Source organism: Mastomys coucha, unplaced genomic scaffold, assembly GCF_008632895.1.
Source record: "Mastomys coucha isolate ucsf_1 unplaced genomic scaffold, UCSF_Mcou_1 pScaffold22, whole genome shotgun sequence".
In the NCBI taxonomy this organism is placed as follows: domain Eukaryota; kingdom Metazoa; phylum Chordata; class Mammalia; order Rodentia; family Muridae; genus Mastomys; species Mastomys coucha.
The window spans coordinates 58,337,606-58,358,629 of NW_022196905.1; the positions used below are offsets into that span (position 1 = coordinate 58,337,606).

General features: G+C 42.6%; 1 protein-coding gene across 4 annotated transcripts in view; it reads left to right on the forward strand.

Annotated features, from left to right (window-relative positions):
• Positions 1-21,024, forward strand: part of Wdr19 (WD repeat domain 19) — a 64,900-nt gene that overhangs the window by 18,758 nt on the left and 25,118 nt on the right. For 3 of the 4 annotated variants that reach the window (XM_031342405.1, XM_031342406.1, XM_031342408.1), the window contains exons 7-20: positions 4,543-4,623; positions 6,078-6,190; positions 6,451-6,624; positions 7,342-7,412; positions 7,846-8,018; positions 8,101-8,215; positions 9,018-9,124; positions 9,792-9,914; positions 11,809-11,958; positions 13,170-13,317; positions 13,440-13,644; positions 16,125-16,284; positions 16,452-16,562; positions 19,155-19,264. In XM_031342405.1, the coding sequence (XP_031198265.1) occupies positions 4,543-4,623; positions 6,078-6,190; positions 6,451-6,624; positions 7,342-7,412; positions 7,846-8,018; positions 8,101-8,215; positions 9,018-9,124; positions 9,792-9,914; positions 11,809-11,958; positions 13,170-13,317; positions 13,440-13,644; positions 16,125-16,284; positions 16,452-16,562; positions 19,155-19,264 (1,841 nt within the window). The remainder of the gene's footprint in view (positions 1-4,542; positions 4,624-6,077; positions 6,191-6,450; positions 6,625-7,341; positions 7,413-7,845; positions 8,019-8,100; positions 8,216-9,017; positions 9,125-9,791; positions 9,915-11,808; positions 11,959-13,169; positions 13,318-13,439; positions 13,645-16,124; positions 16,285-16,451; positions 16,563-19,154; positions 19,265-21,024) is intronic. The other variant, XM_031342407.1, reaches the window with a different exon arrangement.

Genomic DNA, 21,024 nt, shown 5'->3' on the forward strand with positions numbered 1-21,024 from the left:
AAAAAAAAGAATAAATTAACTATTAAAGGAAATATGTTTTCCCCTTTGATATCAAATAGATTATTACCTCTGTGGTTACAGTCAGTATGTTTGTGAAGTTTTATTTTATGCATGAATGCTGATAAATGTTAAGAACTAGATAATAGTGACTCAATCAGCTTCCAATCAGCTTTAGAATCAAGCTTCCTGATTCTAAAGCTTTAATGGATATGTTAAATAGTTTCCAAAGGAATCGTCTAAATCTCAGATGAAATCCTTCTTCTGTTGAAATTTCCCAAACTTGATTTAATCCTAAGAGGGTCTCTTCTGGAGAGAATCTGCATTGTCAGTAGCTACCTAGTATCTCCACGGAAAATTATTCTTTGAACCACTGTCTATACCTCAGCGCCCTAGTTTACTGTCTAGACAGTCTATACCTCAGTGCCCTAGTTTACTGTCTAGACAGTCTATACCTCAGCGCCCTAGTTTACTGTCTAGACAGTCTATACCTCAGCACCCTAGTGAACTGTCTAGACAGTCTATACCTCAGCGCCCTAGTGTACTGTCTAGACAGTCTATACCTCAGTGCCCTAGTGAACTGTCTAGACAGTCTATACCTCAGCGCCCTAGTTTACTGTCTAGACAGTTTATACCTCAGCGCTAGTGAACTGTCTAGACAGTCTATACCTCAGCGCTAGTGAACTGTCTAGACAGTCTATACCTTAGCGCTAGTGAACTGTCTAGACAGTCTATACCTCAGTGCCCTAGTGAACTGTCTAGACAGTCTATACCTCAGCGCCCTAGTCTACTGTCTAGACAGTCTATACCTCAGCGCCCTAGTGTACTGTCTAGACAGTCTATACCTCAGCGCTCTAATGAACTGTCTAGACAGTCTATACCTCAGCGCTAGTGAACTGTCTAGACAGTCTATACCTCAGCGCCCTAGTGTACTGTCTAGACAGTCTATACCTCAGCGCCCTAGTCTACTGTCTAGACAGTCTATACCTCAGCGCCCTAGTTTACTGTCTAGACAGTCTATACCTCAACACCCTAGTTTACTGTCTAGACAGTCTATACCTCAGCGCCCTAGTGTACTGTCTGTACTTGGCCACACTGGCTGAAATACTCTTGGAATATCTGCCTAGGCACATGGATAAACCTTCCTTGGTTTGTACTATTCACACAATTGGAAATGTGATGTATTTTCAGCTGTTGCTGTATAACAAAATATCTCAGAATATAGGAGCTTAAAACATCAGTGTTTCATTGTTGTTGACAAGGGATCCAGATGCAGCTTCTTGGGGTGCCTCTGCCTCAAGATCTCCCATGAGGCCGTTTCTGAGCTCACTCACGTAGTTATTGGTAGAGTTCAGCTCCTTGCAGGTTTCCCTTCCTATACAGAATCGCACTATCCACTGTGAGTCCTGATTCCTTGCCGAATGGATCTCGCCCGTGGCGTGTGCTGTACTTGAATGTGCTTTGTCGTCCAAGGGTTTATGTGTCTGAAGTTTGGTCTTTCGTGTACATACTGTGGGGAAGTAAAGGGAACCTTTGAAGACTTGGTGCCTAGTAGGAGGTGATGGGGTGTGGACAGGAAGGAATTCATGTAGCTCTCTTGCGACTCTTATTTATAATTAAGCAAAGGTCATATGAAAGTTTCTTCACCTTCACCCTGACTTTCCTATCCACACACACTCCTGCCGTGATACAAGATAGTCTTCTAAAAGACACATGATGAGTTACCAAACTTTATGGTACAGCTTTAATGCTTTATAGATTTGGGAGTCTATAACAGTCAGTAAAACTTTAGACTGTGAATCTTTAAAAGACAACCTGAATAAGACAGAGCGCAGGCAAATGTTATCACAAAGGTTGGGAGTCTGGCTCAGTTCATGAGGCTCTGTGCTCAATCCTTAGCACCAGTAAATAACTAAGTAAATAGTAATGGAATTATAAGTTCTGAATTATAAGGACTATAAGAACATGGCAGTTGGCATCTTATGTTTTCTTGTCTTTCTCTTGAAGCAGTAGGGAAGCGGGTGAGTTACCCAGAATGCCAGCTCCCTTCCATCTTAGCTTCTGCCCTTTTCTAGGATGCATTCTTATCTGCCAGCTGAAAGCTGCTGCCTCAGGATTGTGTCTGCATTTCAGCTTCAGGGAAGGGAGAAATTGAGACAAAACACAAGAAAATTAGTGAAGGAGCTGAGCCTAGAGCAGGCTTGTTTGTTTCCATTCCTGTTTTGTTAAATGGGCCACAGCTCAGTCATATGGTCACACCTGCTTGTGCTCACATGCACATGTGATGTACATGAGTGCACATGAGTGCTACAGCATGTGAATGGAGATGGAGAACAACTTTGTGGGGTCAGTTCTCTCCTCCTGCCTTTATATGGATTCTGGGATTTAAGCTCAGGTCATCAGGCACATATGCCAAACACCTTTTGCCCACCAAGCCATGGCAATGCCTCACACTAGTATAGTTTTTAAGATTCTTCTAGTATTCTCAAAGCTGCTTCCTCTGACATGAGTTCTAGTAACCTTACAGTTTTGATCATTCTATTCTGGTGCCCTTTAGAAACAGAACAATAGATTCACTGTTTACTGCTATAGCCTCCTCAATCCAGGTGCCCACACTGGACATCCCCAATGCATTCTTGCACATTTTGGTCCCCTGAGTCATGAACGACCTTGGGATACTTTTTCTCCAGAGCATCACAGGGGATGGTTACATCTTGCCAGTATTTGCATACGAGATAACTGTTTCCACTCTCTAACCTTAAGAAGTCTCCTTCCAAAAGTAGGCATGCCACTGAAAGTGTCCCGTGGTAGGCGAAGCACACCTCACATGTATTGCCTCTTTTCTGTGTCTCTTTTGTGGTTTAGAAAATCACTCCAGTGCCCCTGTGTGGCCTCACTTCTGTTCACCCTGATCAGCATATACCTTGCTTCTGGAGGTTAGAGAGTGGTTTGGTTGTTCTGTCTTGTCTTGGTTTTGCAGCTTTAGGGATTGAACCTAGAGCTGTGTGCTATGCCAGTGCCCTACCCCTGAGCTGCATCCCAGCCCCACTGCATTTGCATTTGAGACAAGGCCTCTGTAGCCCAGGCGGGCCTGGAACTCATTAAACCCAGGCTGGTTTTAAACACATGGCCATCCTTCTGCCTCAGCCTCCTGGAAGTCTTAAATTGTGATAATTCTACATTTTATTTTTAGAAAATACTTGGTGGTTCTTTTAAAACCCTGCTTGAAATATCTGAAAAGGCAGTGTACACATGTATAAAATAATTAACACACAATAATGATGAAACAACATTACAGAATATGAGAGCCACGCTGAGACATTGTTGCTCACCTATCACACTGACAAATGACATATGACGTGACCACGTATTCTTTTGGGGAAGATGTAGATAAAAATGATATGGCTTTTCAGGATGGACCTTGGAAAAAAGCTGACAAAACTATACAAGCAGTACCAGCCCAACAATACTGTTTTCAGAACTTCACCCAGCAAAATATGTCTCCTACAGCACATAAGTACAGTCTGCTGGGCTGCAGAAAGGGCTCAGCAGTTATGAGCACTCATTCTTCTAGGAGCCTGGGGTTCAATCCCCAGCGTTCACATGGAAGTTTACAGTATTTCATAACTCCAGTTCCAATGCCCTCTTAGGACTGCAGGCACCAGGCACACACATGGTGTGTGGACATACATGCAAGCAGAATCATACACATGAAATAATCTTTAAAAAAAACTATTGCAAAATTAAAAATACAGTCTACTAAAACTTTTTAATATGCCCTTTCTCGTCTTTGTGAATAGCCTCCTGTCTCTTTTTATTATATAATTTCTTGTGATTGTGTCTTGGGGACTCTCGATGTCTTGTTCCTCTGTGAATTACATTATTTTGAACTTTAAGCTCATCTTCTTCAGAGTTTGTCAGAGTTGGAGCATTTGGCTCAGTACTTCAGGGTATGATGGGCCTGGCTCCTTCAGCCTTTTATATAATTTTCAACCCCTCAGGAACTCTCAGACTCCTCAGTGTGTAAGGTGGAACCCCAGGCCATTAATAAGGGTAGGAAAGCTGGATGAGGATTGCAGGATTGCATTTTTGAAACGAATATTGTTTTTTCTGACCAGACCACCAGCTAAGAAGTAGGCTCCCCTGCTGCCTCACCCTCCTCTCCAGCTGCGCTGGAGCTGCAGCATGAGCATGCTCAGACCCTCTCTGTTTTCAGTGTGGTGCCTGCTGATCTCTGTAAATCCTTCCTTGAGCTTAACTGTCTCCTTATGAGTACACGTTCTGTTTCATCCAGAATTTCTAGTTATTTGTGACAGTAGGATTCTTAGGTTCACAATCCAAAATTAGTCATTTTATCAATATCTAGAATGAATCTCTAAGGCTTGTTTTAGAGAGGGAAGGAATTGCGAGCTGACACTGGGCCTCCAACATACTTAGTGTGTGTCCTGGGGCCTCCAACATACTTAGTGTGTGTCCTGTGCTGAGCTCCAGCCTGGCGAGAGGGATTTGAGTTTGTTCACAGTGATGATCTTCCTGTCCCTGTAGACACCAGTGAAATCGGAGCCAAGTGACATCAAGTTCTCCACAAGCAAGACAGACGAGCGAATTTCTTCTGCTGAAAACACAGTAAGCATCCAAATTCAAGCCCACACCCAAATCGTTTGCTAGTTTCGTAGAGTATTCAACTTCCATTTCTCATCTGGCTCGGACTTTGATAAATTTATTGTTTCTTTAATCAAGGTGAGCCTTAGTCTCTCAGACCTAAAATTTGTGTTTGCCATTGCTACTTGCTTCCCATCCCAGCGGGTGAGGGCATTTCCTGTTATGGCTAGGGTTGCTGTGCCAGTTCCTGTGGCAGTAAAACACCAAGGTCCCTTTAAGAATAGAAACACTGGCCGGGCAGTGGTGGTACATGCCTTTAATCCCAGCACTTGGGAGGCAGAAGCAGGTGGATTTCTGAGTTCTAGGCCAGCCTGGTCTACAGAGTGAGTTCCAGGACAGCCATGGCTACAAAGAGAAACCCTGTCTCGAAAAACAAACAAAACAAAACAAAACAAAACAAAATCAAAGTAATCTTTCTTCAAAGATTAACTCCCTAAAACATAGTTGGTTAAAATGTCCTTTTTTTGTTTTTGTTTTTCAAGACAAGGTTTCTCTGTGTAGCCTTGGCTGTCCTGGAGCTCACTCTGTAGACCAGGCTGGCCTCGAACTCAGAAATCTGCCTGCCTCTGCCTTCCAAGTGCTGGGCTTAAAGGTGTGCGACACCACTGCCCAGAAAGATTTTTTTTTTCACATTGTCAAATGGTAAACAGAGCACTGAAAATCGTAGCTTACGTTTCTGTAACAGGTACAATTTCTTTGCTGAACTGTAACATTCTAGAGTCCTGATAATTTTCATAATCAACTCGAAAATATGGAAGGAGGTGGTGGTTCTTTATTTCCTGAAAGGCTATGTTTTAAATTGATGTTGCTGTACTTGATGACACTTTAGAGTCCAGGAAATACATACAGCAAGGTGTCATCTCTGACATAAGTTAGTACCCACTTCTCCCTCCCTGACATTAGGGTGCCCTCCAGTGACAACTGTAGCTGTTCTCTTTTTGTGTGAGTTACACGGGGATCCCACTTCAGCCACACAGCAAGCGATGGAAAGTGATGCTAACATCCGCCAGCTTACCCTTAGGAATGCACACCTAACCTGGCTGCCTCATAAGCCAAGCAGCCTCTTAGAATGAAAGAGTCTATACTGCCAAAGTGAATTCAGATGCAGCAAAATTATGCCCGCGTCACTGTCCTAAACAGCATAAGATCTGAGCACAGTAGAGAGACTTCAAAAGACTATGTAGCTCAAAGAGTACATTGAAAATTCATAAAGCCAAAGATCTTTGCCAGACTGTACATCAGTAAATGTCTTTTTTGCTATTTTTGTTAGTTACATTTTATACGAGTGTTAGCATTTAGCACATCCACCTTTGGCTCACTGGTCTCATAATGGGGTTCAGCTATTTGGACTTGTTTGTTGGTCTTCTCATGAAATACCTAGTAATTCATTCCACCCATTTCCTGATCTTTTCTGATAGATAAGTGCAGTAGTTGGCAAGAAAATGTTGTTTCTTTTTCATCTGAATGAACCAGATAACCCGGTTGATCTGGAGTTTCAGCAAGCCTATGGCAACATCGTCTGCTATAGTTGGTATGTACAAAAAAACTCATTATAGAGAAAAATGTGTGTCTTTTGCTTACTTATCATGTTTAAGTCCATCCATAACCTTGTATTCTATATATTGCATTTTTCTTATTGGAGTCTGTGAGTTTATGTATAACACCACCTAGTGTGTTGTTTAACACACAGTAGGGCCTTGATGAGTTATATTTTATCACATTTAGGTTTTTGTCATTTTGCCCTGGATAGCGTGTCTCCTTTTTAACCCTGTTACTGCTTTGTTGCTGTAGGTATGGAGATGGCTACATCATGATTGGCTTTTCCCGTGGAACATTTTTGGCTATTTCTACTCACTTTCCAGAAGTTGGGCAAGAGATATTTAAGGCTCGTGACCATAAGGATAATCTAACAAGTGTGGCATTGTCACAGACTCTGAACAAAGCTGCCACATGTGGAGATAACTGGTTAGTTAGAGTCACATATTTCTGGGAATGTGGGGAATGCTCAAGAGAATCAGCAAAACTTGGCAGTTGATGTGCATGTGTCCCCCACACTTTCTTGAACTCTTTGGACACGTTTACAATGAGAAAAGGTTTTAAGTCCACTATCTCCCTGTCCATACTCACATGGTCCGTGCTCACAGTCTCTTGATAACGTATAGTGAAATAGCAAGGTTGTGGAACAAAGAAGACATCTAAAGGTTCTATGCCTCAGAACAAAAGAATAAAGGGGACTATGCTAGAAAGCCAATCTTAAAGCTAAAATGGGCATTTCAGATTACATGGCGCACACTCCACTTGTCTCTCCCCCGATCCAACTGTAAACCAGGGCAGGTGTACAGACTAATGGTTTTGGAAGCTAAGTAATAACAGGCCAATTAAAGGACAAGACCAGAATTCAGTGTGCCACCAACTCAACTGGGAGTCCTCCATTTGTCTGCCAGTGTTTCCTAACCAGTACTCACAGCGGCCTGCAACCTGAAAGTGGGCTCCAGAGCATAGATAGAAGGCCTGTGAAGAAGCCATTGACTCCGGGCACAGAGAAGAGTGCTCCTAGATGAAAGTGGGAGGGAGTGTCCAACAGCAGGGCCTGGAGGGGATGGGAGAGTGACTAAAAACAATGTATAAAAATGCCACAATGAACCCAATACAAATCTAGGCTCCTTTTTCTTTGCTTTTCAGCATAAAAATCCACGATCTGACAGAATTGAGAGACATGTATGCTATAATTAATCTGGATGATGAGAATAAAGGTATTGACCTTGCTGAAGCCAGTTGGTATTTTGTCATCGTTGTTGTGAAGAATAGTGATAGTTGTATGCTTTGCATTCTTGTGGAAGGAGTAAAATTAACACCTTCCCTGAAGTGCCCTAAAATAGTTTCCTTACTGTAGGAATTGTGTTAAGTCTACTACTTGACTAAAATGTTGTAAGTACACTTTTGTCTCAGAAGTCATAGCAAACTTTACCCTAATCCCAGCTGTACAAAGGATGTAGCCTTTTGTTTGAGCCACAGTGAAATGACTCAGCACCCATATTCTCTTATTAATGTATAGTGAAATAGCAAGATGATTTAGGGAAGAAAACATCTGAAGTTTTTATGCCTTTTACATGAAAATGTTTATTTGGTTGCCTGCAGCAGTATATTGTAATTTTGAATGATGGTTTCTTTTGCAAATTTTTTTAGGGCTGGGTACCTTATCCTGGACTGATGATGGTCAATTGCTAGCACTGTCTACCCAAAGAGGCTCACTGCATGTCTTCCTGACCAAGTTGCCCATCCTCGGGGATGCCTGTCACACAAGGATCGCATATCTCACCTCCCTCCTTGAGGTCACTGTGGCCAACCTCATCGAAGGAGTATGTAAATCGTCTGTCCTCTGTTTATAAGTCAAAATGATTGTAATGGTTGGTTCACTACTGTTCCAATACTATGTTGTAGGAGCCGCCAATCACAGTTTCCGTGGATGTGGAACCCAACTTTGTTGCAGTAGGGCTCTATCATCTGGCCGTGGGGATGAATAACCGGGCTTGGTTCTATGTCCTTGGTGAAAACGGCAAGTCTAAGTCCATGTGTTATCTTTTTGTATGGCGTTCTGTTTCTGTGACATTTTGAAAGCTCTAGAAGTGATGTTTAAACCTGAGTCCTCCACTCATCTCCATTCTGACGTCTCTTTCTTAATTTAAATGGCTTTGTTTCCACTCTAAAATCTTTACATGACTTCTAGACAGACTGTGTTCTTTGCTCCTGTAATAAAGACAGCATGGTATGAGAGTCTCCACTACAGAGGCCCTGGCTTTGAGGTCCCTTTCTGTCTCTGCTAAAGGACTGTAGCTACCCTGTGAACTTGACTATCTGGAAGATAAAGCTGCTTTAAAGGGATCATGGGGTGCAGAAGGTGCAGTTAAGTGAGTGACCTCACTCCACACAGTGGCATTGTTGAGGCACACATAAGCCTGGAAAGTGTGTAACTGACAGTGGCCATTCCTTCCTCGTTTTGTTCTTTGAATAATGCTGTTAACATATAAAGGGAACTTGGTCTTTCTTTTCCCCAACTCTGGGTCAGATAAAAAGCCCAAGAAGTGACATATTAAGTAGAAAACTTCTTGTCACTTAAGCATCAATTGTTTTGCTTGTGATTTTTATCTGTTATTGTTTTGTTCCTCTTGGGCCACTAGGGAACCCCTGAGGGTAAACTTATTTGGCATCTAAGAGTGGCTTTTTCTCTAGAGAGGCTGAAATAAGATTAGTTCGGAAGATCCTTGCCAAATATACATTGAACAATCACCTGAAAACGTATAAATGCAGTATTTTTACCTATAGTTTAATGTGTTTAAATGTTTTTGAAATTGCTACAGTTGTCAAAAAGCTAAAAGATGTGGAGTATCTGGGAACAGTAGCCAGCATCTGCCTTCATTCTGACTATGCTGCTGCACTCTTTGAAGGCAAAATCCAGTTACATTTGGTAAGTATCATCCTCATATCCTGGAAGCCTAAATTTGAATATCCCATTACCAAGACCTTTGACCAGGAAACAAGAATGTACAGACTATCTAGAAAACCCCATGTGGGTAAAGGATGCACAAAGCCTTCCTGATAGTGTGAGAAGTGCAGTTGGCTTCTTACTGCCGTGTCCTAGAAGCCTCATCAGTATCAAGAGTGCTACTCACAGCATTAGCTATAATAAAATGGCGTGGTTGGTGATTTGCATCTAGACACAACTATATAGATGAGCTGTGAGTACCTAAAAAGAACACATTCACTGCTGTAACTGGCCATGTTGCACTTAGGGATCCACCAAACTGTGGCTCTTGAGCTGTTCCAGAGACCGGGACCTGTGAGTACAGGATGCTAGACCAGGGTATCTATACACACACCTATTTCTTGACACTGCATGTGGGAAGCCAAGGAACTCTGCAGCTGAACAGCAGCTGAGCTGCTGCACATAAACCTCCCACTAAATAAAGGATGCTCAGAGCTGCCCTTGCGGGCCAGCTGTTTAGTGCATAAGCTAGCCTAAGGAAGAGCCTAGGGGAGTAGTTGAACTTGGAAAAACTACACTTTCCCTAGCTGTACACCTGATCTACTCAGATAAACCAAGAACCCCTAAATGAAACATCTTTATGTTTTAGATAGAAAATGAAATGTTGGACGCTCAGGAAGAACGCGAGACTCGGCTCTTTCCAGCAGTGGATGATAAGTGCCGGATCTTATGCCACGCCCTAACTAGTGATTTCCTCATCTATGGAACTGATGTACGTATTGGCCTCTGGAAGGCGGAGCACGGACAAGTTCTAATCCTTCCTTTACAATCTTGGTCCTCTTCCTGGTTTTCCTCCTTTTATTGAATTCAATGCAAATGAAGAAGTGACTGGCCATTTTATATACTTTTGTAGAACCTAGCAGCATAAGTGCTTGGTGATTTTAAGCAAATGTGATTGTGTAATGCAAAGGGTAGATTAGAGTCTGATGTGTGCGACTCTGTCAACTCAGTTATCTGCTAGTTGCACATAGCTCTTCCAACTGGACTTTTCTTCATGTGTGCTAATGTATTCTCCTTTTTACATAGTTAAGATCATTTTTTAAAACTTGGATTTAAATGTAATTTTAGTTTTGAGGGGGTGTTTGTATTTTTAAATATATATATTTATGTTTATATATACATATATATATATTTAAATTTAAATCCTATGTGTATGGGTGCTTTGTCTACATGTTATCTCTGTGTATCACATATGTGCTTGGTGGCCTCTGAGCCCAGAAGAGGATGTCAGATCCCTTGGTATTAGAGTTACAGACAGTTGTGTGCCAACATTAGTGTTGGGAATTGAACCCAGGTCCACTGGAAGAACAGCCAATGGTCTTAACTGCTGAGCCTCCCTCCAACCCTGTTGCACTACAATTTCGGTTTTGGGAGGTTTTTGTTTTGTTTAGTTTTTGTGTGAGGTGGGCTCTTCCTCTGTAGCCCTGGCTGACCTAGAACATTCTGTGTAGACCAAGATGGCCTTGAATACACAGAGATCCACTTCCCCATTCTGGTGCTGCAATTAAAGATGCTCTGGTTTCTTGTTTTCTATAGTACTTTTGTCTAGTTTTTGTATCAGGTAATACTTGCCTCAGAAATGAGTTAGCCATCTTCCACTTTCCGGAACCATTTATTAGAATTGTGTAGGCACTTTTTCCATCTGTGTTCTGTACAGTCCACCAGGGTAGCCTGTCATATCGCTCAGTACTCCTGAGCAGTTCAGTTGGCTTGGATATGGTTGTGGACACGAGTAGGCAGACAGGAAGCTGCAGCGGGTGGACACAGGCAAGCCAGATGAGCATGTGGCCATCTGTAGCCTGCTGCAGGGCCTCACTAGACTCAAAGAGCTCTGACCACAGCCAGGCAGTCCAGACTCATAGCTAAACCTAAGAAAAGGGCACTGGGTGGTCCCATGCAGCCCTGGAAGCAGGCAAGAATCTGCTTCGTGTACATTTCCCCAAGGGAGATAGATGAATGAGAGATGATTTGGACAACCGTTCACAAGACTACCTAGCCTGCCGTAGAGCTGGTGTCCCAGACGGCACAGCCCCACCACGTGGTTGGTGGTTGGCTGATTGGGTTCTGCTGGCTTTTTTCTTAAGTTTCCCTAGCAAGTAGGAAATCTATAACTGGATTGTGACCACATATCACTAAACGTATTACAGTCACTAGATTATTGAATCACTTCTGAATTCCCGTTTTATTTCTCCAGAGTCTGCACCTTCCAAATATATTACATGGATCAGCCTCTTCCTTTACCAAGAATAATAATATTTTTTCTTTTAAGATTATCTTCTGGGGGCTGGTGAGATGGCTCAGCGGGGAAGAGCACCGACTGCTCTTCAGAAGGTCATGAGTTCAAATTCCAGCAACCACATGGTGGCTCACAACCACCCATAATGAGATCTGACGCCCTTGTCTGGTGCATCTGAAGACAGCTACAGTGTACTTACATATAATAAATAAATAAATCTTTAAAAAAAAAAAAAGAAGTACTTAATGACAGCTTTAAAAAAAAAAGATTATCTTCTGGATAATTTTATGTGGAAAGTCAGTATTTTCTTAATCACATTTTACAGTTCCTTGATTAGATCTTGTGTTCTTTTTCTTTTTGTTGTTTTTAGACTGGCGTGATTCAGTATTTCTTCATCGAAGACTGGCAGTTTGTTAATGACTACCGGCATCCTGTTGGTGTGAAAAAGCTATTTCCTGATCCAAATGGAACCAGATTGGTTTTCATTGATGAAAAAAGTGATGGATTTGTTTACTGTCCTGTAAGTCTAGAAAATTGGAAAATGTGGACTGAGGTATAACTCAGTGCTGGCAAAGTGCTCACCTAGCAGGCTCCGTTCCCTGGCTCAGTCTCCAGTGCTAGGAAACAAAACAAAAACTCAAGGTGCTCAAGTTTTTAATGCAGTGAAGTAAGAATGGGGTGGGTGTTGTTTTCTCTGCTTCTCAGACAGGGTCTCTCCATTATGCAGCCCTGGCTGTCCTGGAACTTGCTATATAGACCACTCTGACCTCAAACTCACAGTGACCCACCTACTTCTGCCTCGGGGCTGAGATTAAAGGTGTGTGCCACTATGCCTACTTAAAAAGTTTCTTTTAGGGGCTGGTGAGATGGCTCAGTGGTTAAGAGCACTGACTGCTCTTCCAGAGGGCCTGAGTTCTATTCCCAGCAACCACATGGTGGCTCACAACCATCTGTCATGGGATCCAATGCCTCTTCTGGTGTGTCTGAAGACATCTCTACAGTATACCCATATATATAAAATAAATAAGTAAATAAATCTTTTTTTAAAAGTTTCTTTTAGTGAAGTATTCACCAAATAAAGTTTTCTCTTCCAGAAAGCAGAAGATTGTAGTCCTTTGCTGTTATCTTTGTAATATCTTGTTAGTGAGCAATGTCAGGAAAACGTGTCCCAGCCCCAAGGCAGAGGCCAGTGGGTCGCTGTGAGTTCCAGGTCAGCCAGGGCTGCATAATGGAGAGACCCTGTCTGAGAAGCAGAGAAAACAACACCCACCCCATTCTTACTTCACTGCATTAAAAACTTGAGCATCTTGAGCACCCTTCCAAACAGGATAATCTATAATGTTTATAATATCCATCTCATAGAAGGTTTTCATTGCTGTGGAGACTGTATGCTATTGTTCTATGTAGCCCAGGCTAGCCTCAGCTGCTCAAGTCTTGACTCAAAAATAAACAAAGTTGTTCCACGTATCTTGAGCAGCGTTTTAGTAACTTGGAGCCATTGTGTCTAAACTTTCAGTTTTTTTTATAAACTAGTCCAGTTTTATATGACACCTCAGATTTGCCCAGTTCTGGGGATTTTTTTCTAAGCTGAACATAGTCCAATAATAGGAAGAGAAGCTCTCCTGGGGAGGAAAACTGCTGGGGAGGTAGTAATGTTGGGTTGGAGATGGGCAGGGAAGCTGTGATGTAATGACAGACACTTGAGACAAATTTGTGACTCCTATCTTGTAGGTTAATGATGCAACCTATGAGATTCCAGACTTCTCGCCAACCATTAAAGGTGTTCTTTGGGAAAACTGGCCAATGGATAAAGGTGTATTTATTGCTTATGATGATGATAAGGTGTACACGTATGTGTTTCACAAGGACACCATCCAAGGTACCAATCACTCACTGCACTTTTACTGATAAATGAGTTTCCATTGTAGTGAAGTTGAGAGCTTTCTGATATTTGTGCCAAGCATTAGCTTGCAGTAGTAAGTGGTCTGTTTTCTGATTCAGGATCCAAGGTTATTTTGGCTGGTGGCACTAAACTTCCCTTCTCTCATAAGCCTTTGCTGTTATACAATGGAGAACTGACCTGCCAGACACAGAGTGGGAAAATCAACTCCATCTACCTCAGCACCCACAGCTTCCTTGACAACATAAAAGACACGGAACCTACTGACCTGAGGCAAATGCTGACGCAGACCCTGATGCTCAAGCGGTAGGTAGGAGCAGAAATGGCGGATAAAAACATCTTTGCCTTCATGGCCTATTCAGTAGACAGACATAGCTTGGATGATGGATACGAGGGGCTGGAGAGGTAGCTTGGGTTAAAGTGCTTGACTTGCAAGCATGAGGACCTGAGTTCAGTCCCTAGAACCCACACTAAAAAGAAGCTGTCTATAACGGCGTAAGCACAGCTGGATTGCTGGGGCTCTCAGCACAGCCTGCATAGCAAGTGTGGGTCAGTTATAGACTTTGTCTCAAGAGCAAAGAAAGGGTGGATGGCATTTGGGAAACAATACCCAAGATTGTCCTCTGGCCTCCGCACACTGTACCATATACACAGGTACACCTGAGACACACAAACATGCTCACACATATGCATATATATACATACAATAAAGACTGTGGATATGTAAACACATGGAGATTCTGAAGGAAGCACTGTTCTCTGATGTGGCTTTTATAAGTGCTTTACTATGAGAAAAGCTTACAGAGCCACAAATAGCCCCATTACTGGAACATTCTAACTATTAACCCATCAGTGAAGTTTGACTTTTGCCTTGTCTGAGATTCCTTTTTCCTTCTTTTTTCTCCTCTTATGTAGGGCAACTGGGGAGTTCCTTGTGGCTCTCATCCTTCTGACCATGTCTTGAGTAGTTCCTCGGGGCTCTCTAATTGCTCTTCATGGATGACCATCCTCACATGACTTTATTTTCACCCATGTAGACTGGCCGCAGACACTGTGTTCATGGCTCGGACTTGAGCACTCGCCCTATTGTGCTCAGGGTCCTGGGATCCATTCCTGGCACAGTTCAGAACAAAACAGAAACATAAGCTGTCCTCGGTAGCCAAGGGGAGTGGTCTGCCCCTGCAATCTCAGTGCTTGAGCTGATCTCAGGCTTTAGGCCAGCCTGGCCTATATAGCTAGATCCTGTGTCAACAAAATAAAGCAAATCTATCTTCAATTTAAACTTGTATTTATAATTTCCTGTCAGCCAGTGAACTTCGCAGATTTGCCCTGCCTAAAAACATCATCTTTAGAGCGGTGGTTCTCAGCCTTCCTAATGCTGTGGCCCTTCAATGCAGTTCCTCATATGGTAGTGACCCCCAACCATAAATTATCTTTGTTGGTACTTTGTAATTTTATAATTTTGCTACTGTTATGAATTGTAATGTAAATACCTGTTTTCTTTTTGTTGTTTTGTTGTTATTGATGATGATGATGTTGTTGATGTTGGCTTTTGGAGATAGAATTTCTCTGTATAACAGCCCCTGTCCTGGAACTCACTTTTATAGGCTAGGCTGGCCTTAAACACAGAGATCCAACTGCCTCTGCCTCCTGAGTGCTGGGACTAAAGGCTTATGCTCTTCTAATGATCTCATGAGACCCCTGTGAAAGTTGGTTCAATCCCCAAAGGGGTTGCAATCAACAGGTTGAGAACCACTGTTCTGTAGATTCCTATTTTTCCTCTTTCCCCATCTATCACTCTGTATTTGTCTAAACACATACACACACACACACACACACACACACACACATACACACACACACGGTGGGGGGTCAGGGAGAAGCAATAGCAACAGTGAACATCTGTGCCTGAACATGCATTTACTGAACTCTGAAATGTATGCATTTATAGGGTTAGAGTACTGGGGGCTTTGAGGGTTTTTGTTTTGTTTTGTTTTGTTGTTGTTTGAGATGTGATCTCTCTAGATAGTCCTGGCTGTCCTTTTTGTAGACCAAGCTGGCCTCAAATCCACAGATATCCTCCTGCTTCTGCCTCCCAAGTGCTGGGATTAAAGGTGTGTGCTAGCATCCCCAGCCTAGAGTGTTAGTTTTATTAGTTTTGAGAACAAAAATAATTTAATTGGTGGTGAGGAGGGGCTGACTACAGAGAGTAAATTCTGACTCTAGAAGATGGTAAGAAAGGGGCTGGGAGATGCTGCAGCAGCCTAGGAACCTGAGTTCAGATCCCGGGACCCACATACAAAGCTAGGAGTAGCTGGGGCTGCCTTATTCCAAAACCAGGAAACCCACATTCAGTCAAAGTCCCTGTCTCAAGGGATTAAGGCAACAGAGCAGGATACTTTATGCCCTCCACCAGCCTCCACGGCTACACACAAACTGCAGTGCATCCACTCCCACACACATACATCAGAAAGGTAAGAAAACTATGCAAAGAAAGAAGGTTTGCATTTTATAACCTGTAAGTGCTAATTATAAGTTAAGAAATGTTTTGCACTTGGGAGGCAGAGGTAGGTGGATTTCTGAGTTCGAGGCCAGCCTGGTCTACAGAATGAGCTCCAGGACAGCCAGGGCTATAAAGAGAAACCCGGTCTCAAAAAAAAAAAAAAGAAAGAAAGAAATGTTTTGAGGATTTCTCTAGCACGTAATATCTGGTGACACACTGTCCAAAGACTCCTTAGTAGGTGACAAGCAGAGAGCTATGGTTCAGTCTGTGCACTCAATCCTAGGTTTTCTGATGCTTGGGATATATGCAAGATGCTAAACGACCACACCTCCTGGAGTGAGCTTGCCAGAGCCTGTCTGCATCACATGGAGGTGGAGTTTGCTATCCGAGTGTCCCGGACGATGGGGGATGTCGGCATGGTGATGTCCTTGGAACAAATAAAGGTATGCAGTGTTTTGTGACTCACTAGATCACAGTATAGATGTTGCTTATTCTACATTTTAGTCTCTATTCAAACAACTGAGCAGGTAGTCTGATACTTCCTACTGAGCAAAGCCTTTGAGAAATAAAATCCTTATATTTCTTTTCATCGGAACCGTTTTCTTTGTAGGGAATCGAGGACTACAATCTTTTGGCAGGACATCTCGCCATGTTTACTAATGACTTTAACCTGGCTCAGGACCTGTACCTGGCATCCAACTGCCCCGTGGCAGCCCTGGAGGTATGACAGCAAAGAGAACGGGCAGTCACCCTTCTCTACAGTCAGACTTGGCAGCACCAGGCACCACCCGGCTTCCTCTCCTGCCATGTAGACATTCAGCTCTCAGAGCCCCTGAGTACTCATTAACTTCAAAACCACTTTCATCCTGCATTCAGTGGAGGTATAAAAAAGGCATGGTGTTGTAGCATTGCTAAATAATTCAAAGTCTAAATGTGTCTAAAGAGGAAAGACTGTATAACTTACAAAACTGTAAAAAGAAAAGTAGATGTCATTTATTGATTGGTCGTGTTGCCAGGTGCCGTTCTAAGCACCTGACCTGTATTAACTCATTTAACCTCCTCAACTATTTATCTTATAGACGAGTGCTGTTATTTCCTCTATTTCCCACATGAAGACCTTGAAGCACATTGATCTTCTAGTTCCTGCATGGAACTCTCCTCTGTGTGAGGAGCTGAAACTTGCAGACAGGGAACTGAGCAGAATGTGGGGCTAAGTTCGGAGTCAGAGGAGAAGGGAAGCCTGCAGACACAGACTACCAGTTGAAGGGCATAGACTAGCTGGCTCCCTATTGGCCAGATTCAGATTCTACCTGTTTGTGACCTTGGGCTTTGACCTCTCTCAGTTTAGATCCTTCTTTAAAGTGTGGGCAATAATGCCTAATCCTCAGAGTAGTGGGGCAAGAAAATGGGTTTAGAGTACAATTAATTACAAGTAATTTATATAACTAGTATTAGCCAGAAATAAGCAAACAAACAAACTCTGAACTTCTGGTCACCTCTTCTCAAAGATATTAAAATTAAATTGCATCCATATTTTATAATATACTTATAACATACAATATAAACATAATATTATGCAATAGTTACACAAGAACCATTAGCTTCCTAAAGGCTCTGAGGGGATGGTTCAGAATGGAGGGCCAATGGCACCCTACAGTTCTTTCAGCCTCATTAAGCAGGACAAATCATTTAGGTAAAGAGAGCCCCGCTTCCCACCTGCTCTCTCTTACTGGCCTTGTAGCCTGGTATAAGACCTGGCCCGTCTTTGCTCCCATTTCTGGATCTCTGAAATGGACACAAGAATATTGCAAAAGATAGCTGTGAGAAATAAAATAAGCTCATGCCCTAGACCAGGACCTGGTAAGACACTAGCACTTGGAAAGGTTAGTTAGGAATTCCTTACAGTCTGAGTCAGTGAGGAATGCACTGCATGGATTCTTCAGGAGTGACCTGCTATATTTGGGATTGTTTGGCAAATACTTGTAAGAGACCACAGGAACCAGGAAGAAGGATGCTTTATATGTTGTGTTTTCTGTTATTCATGTTGCAACATAGCTTCAAATTACCTAAGAACCCATATCAGGGGCCAGAAAGATGACTTACACCGGGCGGTGGTGGCACACGCCTTTAATCCCAGCACTTGGGAGGCAGAGGCAGGTGGATTTCTGAGTTCGAAGACAGCCTGGTCTACAGAGTGAGTTCCAGGACAGCCAGGGCTACACAGAGAAACCCTGTCTCAGGGGAGGTGGCAGGGGATGGACCAGAAAGATGACTCGCCTGGTAAGGCGCTGGCAAGCAAGCCTGGTGACTTGTTGATCTCCAGAACCCGCGTGATACAAAGAGAAAACTGACTTCTGCGAGTTACCCTTCGACCTCCACATGCTGTAACACACGTGTACTCATGCACAGAGACATAAGTACATATAATTTAAAAAAGAAAGAAAGAAAAAAGAAAAAGTGCATCGATTCCAGCCAGGTTAGCAGTTCATGTCTGCAATCCCAGTAGGAAACAGACACAGGAAGATTGCTGCAAATTCCAAGCCAGCCTGGGCTATGTAGTGAGTTCCAAGCCAGCCAGGAATACATAGCAAAATCCTGCCTCATGAACGAAGGAAGGCAATCATTTCTAAAGTGTTTCCTAGTTTTTTTATGGCGTCCTTCTAAGGTGAAATTTTCTTTCTTTTTTTTTTTTTTTAAAGACTTATTTATTTTATGTATATGAGTACACATTGTAGCTGTACAGATAGTTGTGAGCCTTCATCTGGTTGTTAGGAATTGACTTTTAGGACCTCTACTTGCTCTACTCAACCCTGCTCGCTCCAACCCAAAGATTTATTTATTATATGTAAGTACACTGTAACTGTCTTCAGATGCACCAGAAGAGGGCGGCATCAGATCTCATTACTGGTGGTTGTGAGCCACCATGTGGTTGCTGGGATTTAAACTAAAGACCTTTGGAAGAGCAGTCAGAGCTCTTACCCATTGAGCCATCTCACCAGCCCTAAAATTTTCAGTTAATTGATTATATTCACTTTAATTTCTCACTATTGGGAAAAATACTAAAAAATATTTTTTGTTAGATAGGATTGACTTTTGAGAGGAGCACAAGCTACCATACTAGCTAATATTTTTGTGCGGTCTAGAAGATTCTTGGACTGCCTTTCAGACTGTATCTTATAGCAGTGTCTTTGTAAATAGAAAGTTTTATTATTTAAGAAAAAAAATGTAATTCCTTTTACTAAGCCTGCCACTCTGTGGTGACTTCGCAAAGCATGTTGCCTTCCTGGACCTTAGGACTTTGTCTTTCCAACAGATGAGGCGGGACCTGCAGCATTGGGACAGCGCTCTGCAGCTGGCGAAGCGCCTGGCCCCAGACCAGATACCCTTCATATCCAAAGAGTATGCCATCCAGCTGGAGTTCACGTAAGTCCTGGGCTCTGTATCTTCTCATCAGTAGCTAATTGATGCATGTCTACAGTTCCAAACTGTCACTGATTAGAAGGCTATTCTCTAATAATGGCAGGCGATAGAGTTAATGAGAAAGGAGCTGAGAGTTCTGCATCTTGATCTGAAGGCCACCAGGAAAGACTGGCATCCTCAGACAGTTAAGAGGAAGCTCTTTTCTGCAATGGGTGGAGCCTTAGCATAGGAGGAGGCCTCGGAAGTTCACCTCACAGTAACACATTTTCTCCAACCAGGCCACACCTCCTAACAATGCCACTCCCTATGGGCCAAGCATATTCAAACCACCACACTAGGTTATTTACAAAGACCAGAAAATGCAGGCTGGGGAGACAGCTCAGTAATTAATAGCAATCCTCCAAAGGACCCAAGTTTGGTTCCCAGCACCCATGCTGGTTACTCACAACGACCTGCAAGTCCAGCCCCAGGGGATCTCTCACCTCTGGACTCTGCAGTTATACAATCATTTAAAAAGATAAACTTCTCATAGATGTAGAGGCTGGGAAGCCCAAGTCAAAGTCACCCGCATTTGGGTAAGGCTTTTTCTCTTGAATTTTTACACTATGGAAGGTTAAAGAGTAGGAGAAAAGGAGAGTGTTCCCTTCCACCTTTTAATCACGACTCCAGTGACTTAACGTTGCTACCTCCCGAATGCCTTCACAGCAGCAATTAAGTTCCAGCGTATGGAGGGCGGGAGCAGCTTCAACCCATAACTTAAAGGTATAGAATTTTTTCTTCCATGAGTTGAATTGCATATGGAAGAAAACTGAGCAGTGGTGAATGCTGAGGCAGAAGCTCTCCTGAGGACAATGGCCACTGCCTTCGTAATGCTGCATGATGCATGGATCTGGGGCTCCTCATAGCTTTGGAACCCCGTGATCTGTCTGAGTGATTTAGGATGTTCTAGTATTCTTAATTGTGAATCATCTTAGCTGCCAATATTTTTAATTGACAGACTGTATCTTTCTTATTTCCATGCTGCATAAAAGCAACTTTAGAAGTATTCAATAGTCAGTTTTAAATTAACGTCCAGCTATGGTCGCTGCCCCAAAGCACACAGCTGCAGAGGGTGTAGTCATTTGTTTTCAGACATAAACTCACACAGGCACTGACAGCACTGCAAGTGGATGGGTTTTCTTGGTATTTATTAAGGTATATTCCACATTTTAAAATATTAGAATTTGGAAAAATGCTATTCTGTGGTTATATTTACTTTTTAAAAAAATATTTTTATATAATTCTATATTATTTTCATATAATGGATTCATGAAGGATATTACACAAAGTAAGTTATTATGCCAAAAACATACTCTTTTATTTCTAATCAGGATTCCTCATTTTGTACTTTTCTGTTTGGGGACTGGAGAAATGCTCAGCGGTTAAAAATACTTGCTGCTCTTCCAAAGGACTTGGGTTTGGTTCCCAGCACCCAAGGATCAGATGCTCTCATCCAGCCTCCCCAGAAACCTACACACATGTGGCACACACACACACACACACACACACACACACACACACAAATAAAAATAAATCTTTAACATTTTCTATTCTCCAGGTAAAAGCTCTTTGGATATATTTCTTCTTAGTCATTCTTGATTAAAAATTGCCACATTTTCCTCCAAAAAGTAAGTCCCTGGGGCTCAGCAGTTAGGCATATGAGGCGCTCAGCAGTTAGGAATATGAGGCGCTCAGCAGTTAGGAATATGAGGCGCTCAGTGATT